General features: G+C 39.7%; 1 protein-coding gene across 1 annotated transcript; it reads left to right on the top strand.

Moving 5' to 3' along the window:
* Positions 1-368: 368 nt before the first annotated feature.
* LOC139730787 (small ribosomal subunit protein mS31-like) lies at positions 369-10,442 on the top strand. Its single transcript, XM_071641654.1, has 8 exons — positions 369-465; positions 4,702-4,876; positions 5,280-5,452; positions 6,128-6,283; positions 7,692-7,904; positions 8,490-8,557; positions 9,463-9,612; positions 10,195-10,442. The coding sequence occupies exons 1-8, from the start codon at positions 416-418 to the stop codon at positions 10,440-10,442; spliced, it is 1,233 nt and encodes a 410-aa protein (XP_071497755.1). The 5' UTR covers positions 369-415.
* Positions 10,443-12,208: the final 1,766 nt, after the last annotated feature.

Genomic DNA, 12,208 nt, shown 5'->3' on the forward strand with positions numbered 1-12,208 from the left:
TGGAAAATTATTAAAAATATCACCGTGCAAAATGAAATCAGTCAAAAACTATTCTACTAATAAAACTTACCCTTAACTCAGCAGGAATGGTGTCTAAACACATTGTTGACACATTTTTTTGCAACGAACCAGACAAGAACAAAAGACAGGTACAATTACCATACCGTGTTGGCCTTTACTTTGCCGCGCCGCGACTACATCTAGCTGTGCGCTGGCGCTGCGCTGCTCTTATAACCAAAGACAATTAATACATACGGTAAGCGCGCCGAGTACGGGTTACGAACATGTGGTACACAGAATGATGATCAGCTGCGCTAGATAGCTACATGTAGCAACGGCGGCGTACAATGTACTTCAACCCACGAAGCTTAGCTTAGAAGGAGCAGCAGTTGGCGTATTATATGTGGAATCGCACATGTCTAATATGCACGGCTATATAATACGAAGTGCCATGCTACCCAGATTGTAAGTAACATCTTTGAGTTAATTTTTAGAAATTGAACGATTACTTACCATTATCTTGTTTAACATAGAAGTGATTGGACGTGAATGTTATCAGTATTGAAAAGGAAAAGGAACACAATTTCGTATGTACGGGACTATACACCGGCATGTCGTGATGGCTGATGATGCAGCGAATAAGGATGATTAATATTATGCCGCTTAATATGCATCTTTTAACTGGGACCGTAATATTAACAGTCGGGACGTGGCCATGGTGACATGGGAGCTAAAAATCACAGTTTGGTAGTTTATAGAAATATGTCTGAATCTGTATTGATTGAAAGTTGGTAGGCCTAATTGGCATGTTATGGCCCATGCCATGGGCTTATAATGGGCCCCATGGCCATGGCCACATGCATGGATGGGCAATGATGGGGGCGTTTATCAACTCTTTTTCTCGGCAGAAACGGGTTTTCCAAACGGCTTTCAGGGGATTTTTACGAGATGATAAACGCAAAGCTGTTTTAATCATGGGGTTCGGAAAGCCTTTTTGAAAGCCGCAAATTTGTTTTCAGAAACGGGTTTCCAGAAACCCTTTGAAGCAAGATAAACGCAAAGCTGTTTTGAAACGGCTTTGTACTGCAGTTACAGGAGGTCAGTATATGACCCCTTCTCCTCGGGTCAAATTGCGCAATGCAGCTGCGAAGTGACAAGGCCAGTTTTCGTGTTCGTGATGAGTTGATAAAAACAACTATTTTGGAAGCTGTTTCTAAAGGGCATGGAAACGGCTTTTGAAAGGGCTTTGGAAACGGCTTTTGAAAGCTATTTCAAACAGGAGAAAGATGATAAACGCAGCCTATGACTGATATTTTTTTTTTATTGTTAAATTTACTTGATCCTTGACCTAAATCCAAGTCGAATTCTCCATGGATGAGCTTATAAAAAATGATGAGGCGTAGTCACCGTAGATGTTGCATTCTCTCCTCAAGGGGTAGGGGAGAGCGGGGTGAGTTGGGACGCGGGTCAAGTGGGACATGTTCTCTGAATCAAAAGCTGTTCAACCAATCAGCAATTGGCGTATATCTACAATAACCCCCTAGCAACCATACATCACACTAAGAAAGCCATGCAGTTCGGCAAATTCTAAATAAGTATAAATTGCTATTGAAAATTTTCCCCAAAATATAATATTTTTTTGAAATCAGGTTGATTAACCTGTTGTCTTTGTATTCATGATTTCAAGGGCACAATTTAAGCTGGTGGTGAGCCTTATTGATATGCAACTAATATAACTTGTTTTTGACAAATTCCTACATGGTTACTGAGTAGTCCTACATATGTATATGTCATGTTAGGGACAGTTGGGACAACGTGTCCCATTTGTCCCTCATAATACCATTACATGTATTTGGAATTCATACAAAACAAATAGACGTATTAAGATGAAAGTTGCAAATCAAACAATATTTATTTCCCAAATTCCCAGTTTATGTACTCTGAAAAGAAAATGCAAAGACCAATAAAGATAATGGAGATACAGCAGGCCTAAGTTTATATTTGTTAACTACTGGACAAAATTTGTTCAGGAAACAAAAGCAGTTCAGATTTTCAAACATGTTGTTCAATCTTGTTTTGTTAAAATAAAGATCATTTTAAAGTATGTTTGACTGTTTTCATTACCAATTTTTCATTACGCCTTCCAACTTTGACATTTCTATAAGGATGTCCCACTTTACCCCCACCGTCCCATTTCTCCCTTGCCGTTGTCCCACTTTACCCACAGTTGGGTCAACTTCTCCCCCAAAATAAGGTTTTTTTCTCTTCATTAACTGCAGAAATTGAGAACAGTGCCACCCCTAGCTTATGGCTCTTTATGTAACCTACCATATGAAACTTCATGCAAGCCCGAAAGGAAATGTAATCATCTCTTCTATAGCAAGATATAAGAAGAAAATCGGCGAACTTGAAATTATGTCCCACTTCTCCCCGCTCTCCCCTATCCAGCCAAGTGTAGTTATCATGTTGGTGACACTGGATTCTCTTGAGTACCAGGTAGTTCCCTGTCACAAATCAGGCTGCTCATCTCTGTAACCAAGTGTACCATTTCTAACAATTTGGTGTTCTTGGCGCAGCAGTGCTTAGGGGCCATGCTATAGTGGCATATTCAAGATGGGGCCGAACCGAGGTGTAATGCAGACATTTTTTTTACCATTTTAAGTCTTATGAAATTTAAAGCCCTTGTTCCCTTAGTCACAGCCTATTTGGTCTGTTTATCCCACTTCAGGTTGTTTTCTATGTGGATCCATAAATATTGATAACTGTTGACCTCCTGGAGTTGTTGGCCAAGGAGTGTGTACTTGGTATATCCTGGGTCTCTTCTTCTACACTCAGCAAAAAAAGAAAGTAAACACTTTTTCGAGATCATATTTTGTAAAGAAGATTTTGATGAAAATCAATGTATTATATACCATATTAAAGGTAATTTAATTGGCTATCAAGTTAGTAGGTTGATACAAAAGGAAATTTTACGCATGAGTGAACACATTCATTTTTGCCCTCCAAGACACAAAAGTAAAAATTACAAAATTTGACAAGTTGTCTTTCATTTGGAAATGCCCTTCAAGATAACAATGACAACAAAAAGCCATTTTAAAACAATGAGAGACATAAATGAAATAGCATAAACAGGTTTTTGTTCTCTTTATCTCTTTATAACCTCAAACAGAAACAAAATGGGAAACTAAAGGAGGAAAATGAGAATTTCTTGTCAGCTTAAATTTCAAACGACATGGGGAGTAAAGGCATAAAGATGATTAAATAAACAGAATTTCTTTATTTTACTCTTTTTAGTGAGTAAGTAAAAGATTCATGAGGTAAATTTAAGAACCAAAAATCATTTTCAATTCTAATTTGAAAACAAATTGAAATTTCTACCGTTTTTATTAATATTTCTTCGTCTCTTATTCATTTGAATTCTGGCTTGACCCAAGATTCTTAATTTTTCTCCCTTATTTTTTGCCTTTATTGATATTTGGCTTCAAAGATATTATACAATTTGTAGAGATCAAAGGTTCACTTTTGCAACTCAACTCATGTGTCTAATTGTGTTAAATTTGTCTTTTGTTCTTATTGTTATATGGAGGAGCACTTGTACATGAATGACAACCCGTTCAATTTTGCAATTTTTGCCTTTGTGTCTTGGAAGAGAAAAACAAAGGTGTTCATTCATGCGTAAAGTTTCCCATTTTATTGACCTACTAGGCTGATGGCCAATTAAATAACCTTCAATATGGTATATAATACATTAACTTTCAGCCAAATTTTCTATGAGAAATATAAACTTGAAAAAGTGTTTACTTTCTTTTTTCGCTGAGTGTAGAAATTCTCATGGCAGAGCATTTTTACACGTTGAATTTCATACCCCATATATTGGCCCGCATGACAAAGTCAAGGTCTTGTTGCTGTGATATCTCATCCTAGGAGTTGGGTATTGATCAGCAGAGTACGCAGTCACCAGCAAACAGTTGTGTTGTGCTAATAACCACACCTGTGAGGTCGTTGATATACAAAATGTAAATATAAGATATTTCAGTAAGGAAGATCTAATATTATATAAGTCTGTAATGAGTGAAGACATTCAACGAGTAGGGCCTTGTTTAACAATGGAATACACATTTATGTAACAAGTGTTTTATATCTAACAAGCTTGTATGTTCAGCAATTGTTAACAACCTGGCTTGGTTAAACTTCGTACAGGTGAGGTATGAACTCTTGGCGAGTATGACTTCACATGTTTTTCAATGGTTTCATTTGTATTACTTGTATGTGATATTAATATTTGTAATTGATTAAATGATGATGATGATGATGATGATGATGATGATGATAATGATAATAATAATAACAATAACAATAACAATAATAATAGTAATACAAAATGTAGTAATAATAACATAATAATGATGATGATAATAAAATGATAATAATGATAATAAATTGCAGAACAGGGAATAGACGTTCAGCTGTCAGTTTAACCCATTGAGGACGGTTTGATTTTGTTACAACGCGCATTTCCCATAGACGCTTGTCCGAGTATACTCGGGACTCGTCCTCAACAGGTTAAGGACTTGGTTTGATATATTATCTGTACCTGCAGCTCTTAAGATATGTAATTTTCTCAACAACTTTATAATGCCGCTTACTGTATTTGACTAACAATGGCATGATGTCACTCATTTTTTGTGTGTTTGCCCATAGATCGCACAGTCCCGCGCTGTGGCGGCTGGATGTATTGAGAACCATACAAACGGCAGCAAGGAGACAGGCAGAGGAGGATGCGGGAGATGGCGAGTCAATAAAGCCAGTTCCATCAAAGAAAAAAGTTGCTGCTACTTCTGCCAGCAACCTGCTTGACATGCTGGCTGGCCTGAGGGTAAGATGATTGAATTGATTGCTGTGACAGCTTTAACACATTGTCTGTTTACACTCTGCTTGTAGTAGAATCTTTCATCAATGTATCAAACAAAACTAGTAAAAGTGCGTATGAAACAAATAAATTCCACCTTAGTAAACCACCAAAGGAATACTGAGACCAGAAATATTTACGTGAGTTCCGCGAGGAGCCTAAATTCGCAAAAGTAAAATACATGCGACAGTTTCTGTCTACGTAAAATATACACGTGTACTCTTTACTTTTTGCATGGTTGGCAATTTGCAAAAGTTTCATGCTGCGATAACGGCTGTCGGTGCCAATTCGCAAATGTTTCATGCCACGAATCATTCTGGTTTTACCTTATTTACCAGTTGACATGGTCCCTTTAAACAATTTGCAACAGGTTCAGAAGAAGGAAGGCAGTGATTCAGACTCAGAGGCTCGTGCGGCGGAGAAACAAAAAGTGTCGGCCGCTGCTAACTTCCAGCGGATGGTGTCGCGGGCGCAGAGGAGGCGAGAGAAGGAATCACAAAAGGATGACACGGGCGGAGAAACTGAGATCCAGAAATCACCGGGGTATGAGGCATTTCATGTCCATGAATTGCTGAACGTAGAAGAAGCATGCTGCCACTTCACCAAGCACAGAATAATGTTAATCTTGAATTGAAGAATAAATTAGTCTGTCTTGAATACATTAGTTTAGAATGTGCTACATTGAGAACTTTGTTGTATATACTGTGTGTTTTTACATTTTCCAGCCCATCGTACGCAAGAACTTTGTTTATTAACCCGTCGAGGACGAGTCCTGAGTATACTCGGGCAAGCATCTATGGGAAATGCGTGTTGTAGCAAACTCAAACTGTCCTCAATGGGTTAAGTAAAACAACATCATGAGTTGTTTCAATGAGGAATAACTTTTGTCTTTATTAGTTTACATTGTATATCTTACACACTGATGTCGATTCTCAGAGCTCTAAGTTAATGTCAAATTCTTATGTCCTTCTTAGCAAAGTTTCTTCCTACTTGATTCTTGACAGATGCACTGAATAGAGTTGTTATTATAATTGTATTTCTGTCAGTGAGAACACACTTGAACTTGGAAATAATTATATATTTTTTATATGTAATCAAAGAATATGTTAACCATGGTACCCATTCATCACGCCCATGAACATGACACAGCGAAAGCAAAAAAATCTTTGACGACGACACTACTAGCGATTTCGTGGTATGCAACCCTCTTCCCCCCAGGTTACAAGAACTCCAGGAGTTGACGGCGGAGGCGGCCAAGACTGTGGCCGAGGTCTACCCAGACAGGGAGCTGGTGGAGTCTGAGCTGCTGAAGGAGCTGAGAAGGCACGACGAGGCAACGGCAGCGGGGGAGCGCGGGGAAACTGGTAACATCAGGTAAGGCTGGGTGCAGCAAAGTGATTCACCAAATCATTCAAATTTCCTGTTATGTCTGGACCGAAAATGCATGCAGCATTCAAAATTCCTGGGATGCCTGGACCCAAAATGCCTGCAGATGAACCATTCATTTTTTGTTTTTTGGCTGTTTAAATTCTCTTTCTGTTTTGCAGAAATTTATACATATAATTTTCTTCATTGCCATACCAGACAGGCCCAGATGAAACTTTTTCAAGCAGCTGAGTTTCAGTTGTAATGTGTGTGCTGAAAGTATATGTATGGACAAAATTTCAAAAAAACATTTGTTAATCAGTCCATTGATTAACCCAGATATGAGTCCATCATTGTAAGTTTTGATTGAGGCATTGTTTTACTCAAGTGGCTTTTACAAAGTAGTTACTCTGAGAAACTTATGTACAGTTGATTCGGCACTGTGGTGATGCATTTACGAGACAATTTATTGCTTTGTTGATTACTTACATGATAACATGTTGAAAAGCAACATCACTATATGGAAAAGCTTTTTATTTTTCTAAGGATTTGCATTCATACAGAAAAGGAAGAGTACTTTCTATGTGTTTGAATGCTTTCTGTAATTTTTTTTTGGTTTTTTTGTTTGTCAAAAGATGTACTTGTATGTAGAGCAGGTTTTGTCATTCATAAAGTTCAATAGTGTTCATTTTATGTTTGACAAGGTCATTTCTATTTGAGATACTGTTGATACCATATATAATTTCACCTCTCTTGACAGCAAATATACGGTTTTGACTGGCATGAAATGCATCTATGAAGGATGCAATCGCATGTGTACCTGCTCCGGCAGGACAATGAAGACTGTTGCAATGGAATCTTAAATTCTGTCAAACTAGAGATGACATGTTCAAATGGAGGAAGACTTAGCTATATCATTTCATTTCATTTATTTCCACATCCTGATAAATATCAACAGCAAGAACTACACCATTTTTGTTGCAACTGATTGATAGCCCTACATTGACGTAGATAACCACTGAATTGATCAGTGTTTTAGTAGTAGCCATGATAAAAGAAATCATGGGTGTACGTACTCAAGCAGGATTCGAATATACAACCTCCTGATCTCTGGACAGGTGTCATCTCCACTAGACCACTGAGCTTCTACCCGACAGCAAGTGCTGGTTCTAATCCTTCTATGCAGTGGGTACTGCGTAATTATTCAAATTCATGAAATTCCTTCGTTGAGATGTTGACAAATTGCCCTACATCGATGTATTAAAATCAATCAGTCAATCAGTTGCAACAAAAACATCAACAGAAGAATTTCATGAATTTGAATACACCATTATTTTTTGCAACATGTCATTCAATTGCACCTCTTGTTCATAATCCTCCACTCTGGCCCTCCCTGCTTTCCCCCCTTTCTCGGCAGCTCGGTTCTCTCGGGCTTTCGTGTCCAGAAGCAGACGGTGCTGGAGAAGCACCGGAGTGGGCGGGACCTTCCCCAGGGGGGCAGCCAGAGGGCGGGGTCGGCCCAGTTCGATGCGGCCTTCTCGCACAGGGACCCCAGAAGGGCGGCGGAGGAGGATACGGAAGACGGCGAGAGGAGGATGGGAAGGATGGAACCCCATCAGAGACAGCAGAAGTAAGATTGGACACGCCCAAACTTGGAGAACTACTGCTTTATCATTTGTGAGGCTCCATATAATCTAAAGCTGATGGGCAGGTGCCTTAGCATAGGCTGAAAATTGATTCAGCATATAAATGATTGAAGTATCAGTGCTACTGTTAACTTTTGAGGGGCGGCGAAAGGGTTGCATGCACACTTTCAAGCACCATGTTGACTTTAAAAATTGGTTTCAACCAAGGTGAAACAAAATTATGCATTGCACAAATTTCGTGTGACTTCTTTTATGATTGCGTGCTTCAGATATAGAGAGAATGGTGACTATGATTACTCTTTCAGATTTCAAAAAACTTGAATACCGATCTTTTGGATCTAAAACACATATTTTCAGGCTGGCTGAAAAGCGAACCTGTTGGTTACTAGATAATGAGACTTGTATTGAAGTGTTATATTCTTTCATGTGAAAATCACATATACATGTAAGATCCCTTCATCTCTTAGTGGGAGTCAGCTACCAGATTGTGGTAATATCTTAGCCACCATGACACTGCTTTCTTATCTTCTTCCTCTGGGCTATTCGCTCTGTTTTCGTCCGTTTTGCAGGAGGTCACTCTTTGATCGTCAGAGACTGAATATCTTCACTGCTGCATCTGAATTGGATCGTGCAGTGGGTAAGTGCAGCATCTGGTCTGACAAAGACTGCCTTTATCATCTTTCCCATATTTAAAACATGTTTCAATGCCCACTATCAAAACGTGTTTGCAGAGGCCTTTTGGATCATATTTCCCGAGATATCCGTTTACCACGATGATATCTATCATGAGTCCAGAGGGAGGCCTTGTCACTATGCAGCTCCATTGCGCAGTTTGACCCAAGGAGCTGAGATGTGTAATTGGCAGTAGTTCACATGGCCAGGTCCGAGCTATAAAGGCATTTTAAAAGTTTGCATTTATCATCTCCACAGAAACACAGTTTTGGCTCAAACGCATTTGAGATCACACTTTGGCGTTTCAGAATGGCATTTCTAATTTTGTAGTGGATTTTTTATGCTTTTTCTGGTATGTTGATCGAACAATGTTATACAAGCAAGGGAATATGTTTTTGAGCTGCTCAGCTCGAAAAATGAATCACGCAAAAATATGGATGTTTACAATGTGTATACAGTCAACCCTGCATATGTGGATCTTGACTGGACTGAGGAAAATGCATTGACTTAGGTGACAATTCATCTTCTATGTGTACAGAGAATACACATGTAAGCCTATAAATATAAATTTGGGACTTTTTATTTTCATTGATATAGCTGATTTTTTGACTTCAGTGCCGTGCATTTTAAATTCGGAGTTGGCTCTATGTCTAATGTTGGTGGTTCAGTCACAACTGCAGATTGAATTTGCCGATTTTATACACATGATGAGATAGGAACAGATGTTTACATTTATACTTCAGCCCGTGTTTCTTAGAGCAAGAGATATTCACAAGATGCAGATTTACAATTCCGTCAAACCGCAGTGGTTGTATTTCTCTCTTGAATGGGCTTTGAAGAGGAGGAGTATTTCGATGTTTGCGTTTCCAGAAACTGCATCAGAGACGTCCATCTGGGAGGTGGAACAGCAGAAGCAGTTGAAGGCGCTCTACTACTCCACCGTGCGGAATGGTTTCGAGGAGGCCATGAAGCTGACTGAGGAGGGCAAGTTGTGGAAGTATCCCATCGACAATGAGCAAGGTGAGGGCGCCAGACCTTATTTCAAAGATAGAGTCCTTTTGAAAAGTGAAATTTCAGTTGTCACTTTATGATATAAACTCATGGTCGTAGATTTTTTTTTTTCTACAGGGAAGCTCCATTTTAAAGAACTCTATTGAAACAAGGTACCACTTTTAACGAGGTGAATTCAACAGTCCCGATTTTCTGTAACTGTGCTTATTAGCTGGTCTCTTCTTGTAGTAAATTTACAAAGAAGTACCAGTTGTAATGAGGTAAAATCTCTGATCCTGTTGACCATATTATGAAGGGCTCTCCCTGTATCAATATGCATCATAATATGCCTGCTATGATAGAGATTTTATGGATTTCCTGGAAAAGACTCTGCAGATAATTGTTGCATGTAATTAAAGCTGTAAAATAAAAGAAACGGTTCAAGTGAAAGCTTTAGGAAATCCCATTCAACCTGAAAGGGAAATCATGCATCATTCATCCCTGACGTAACGAGGTAACCCAATATAACAAGGAAATTTCAGAGGTCCTAATTGCAGCTTGTTATAGTAGGCATCCCCTGTATCGCTTTTCTCCTGTTCTTCATATCACCAGGTTTGGAGGAGGAGCGAAAAGTGGGCTTCCATGAGCACGTGTTCCTGGACCACCTCCTGCAGGACTTCCCCCAGCGCGCCCAGGTCCTGGACTTCATGGAACTGGTCCTCATCGGCCTTGGCAAGAACCCATTCCTCACCGTAGCCCAGAAGCACGATCACGTGGTATGGTTCCGGGACTACTTCTGGAAGAAGGAGGAGGTCTTTGACCGGCTGGACGCGGCGGACAAGGAAAAGGCCAACATCTGAGACACTCTTACCTCATTTGATATACAGGGCATTTAGAGAGCTCCAAGAATGCTCTTGAACCCTTCTAAACTCTGTATGAATAGACTATCAGGCCCGGGAGCACTCTGAAATTATGGCCTTCTCGAGGCTAGGCTCAGGAGCACTCCTGAGAAGCTCTATACTCTGTATAAATGGTCACCAATATTTAGAGCGCTCCGGAAGTGGAATGTGGTGCGTAGTGTGCATACAATGTGAATGATAGAAGTTCCTGCGCACTCCAAGGTCACTATGACAGTTATGCCTCTCTCAGCCACTTCACATGTGGTCTCAGCGAGCAGTAATTCTCTGTACGGACAGAAAGAGGGGCATGAGTCCAAGTGCTTCAGGAGTGTTCCTGGGCCCAACTTTGTCTATACTGTATATGCCATATATTTCGCGAGCCTAAATTTTCGCGAATCGGGAACTCCTGACGATTTCGCGAGAGGTTAAATTCGCGATCAGGGAGTCCTGTACTGAACGGAGAAGTGTACGCGCAAACATCACATTCACATCGGGATCAGAGTCAATATTTTCGCGTGTCTTTAATTTCGCGAATAGCACCTGACTCGCGAAATTCGCGAAAATAAAAACCTCGCGATATATTCGGCGTATACAGTAATTGGGGTATCTGACAAGTCGAGTGATTATCACTCAATGCAGCTACAGAATCAGCCTGGATTCCTGTCCTCAGGAGGTTGCCTAGATGAAATAAACCAGGGCCACACACTAATCTACTTTTTTTTTTCTACTGGTCTGACCCGTCTGTCGGACCAGTAGTAGGTAGTCCTATTCTAGTGGTCCATTCCTGAAAAAGTTACTGGTCAACCAGTGATTTTTACTGGTTCTGGACTGTCGGACCAGTACCAGTGTGCAGCACTGAATGTTACAAGACCCTCACTTTGGACTTGTGCAGTTGCATTCTGATGCCATTCTTCTCAGATATGATTAACTGTTACTCCCCCCCCCCCCCCCAAAAAAAAAAAAAAAAGATAAATAAATAGATTTAAAAAAAGTTAAATAAATAAATGAATAAATACATAATACAAAAAATAAGACCTCATAATTGGCACTACATACACAGCAATACTCTCATATTATTGATTGGGTAACAAGACCTTGTATCTCAAATTCTGGTGAAAATGACTTCTTCTGTTTTTTTATTTGTTTGTTTGTTTGTTTGTTTGGTTTTTTTTTTTTTTTTTTTTTTTGGGGGGGGGGGGGGGGGAGGGGGAGGATTACTGGTCAGATAATCAGGTAAGTGATGTCCTGTCCCAATATTATCTGTCTTACCCCCAAAATGAAGGCACCACAAAATATCAAAGGAAAGACTATCCCATTTGTGATAGTGCTTTGACTTCCACATTTGTTTGCTCTGCTGAACATTTGACATTTTGTAGATGCCAAGGTCATGTTCCCCAGGGATGCTATTGCTCCTGTGTGGAGTATTTTCATGTTATTGGATGGACTCTGGAAGCAGTGGATGATGTTTGTGCCATCTCCTAGACTTGGTTCAGTTATACCATTTACAATGAATCTTGTATTGAATAAATCTGTTGGGACTATTAAGATTACCAAAGTATGATGTCATAGCCAGTCATTGCCATAGAAACTGGTTCTAAACATCCTCACCTGGCCCGGTCTGTGAACACTATTGTTGCTAACAATGCTCACCTGTGGCTATAAAGCTAATACAAGAGACTGTGACACTTTGGTACTCTATGGGAGTTGTAGGACATGCTGGGTGTCTT

This window comes from Diadema antillarum, unplaced genomic scaffold (assembly GCF_040938485.1).
Source record: "Diadema antillarum isolate AM-2024a unplaced genomic scaffold, OU_Dant_1.0 scf00000022, whole genome shotgun sequence".
Classification (NCBI taxonomy): Eukaryota; Metazoa; Echinodermata; class Echinoidea; order Diadematoida; family Diadematidae; genus Diadema; species Diadema antillarum.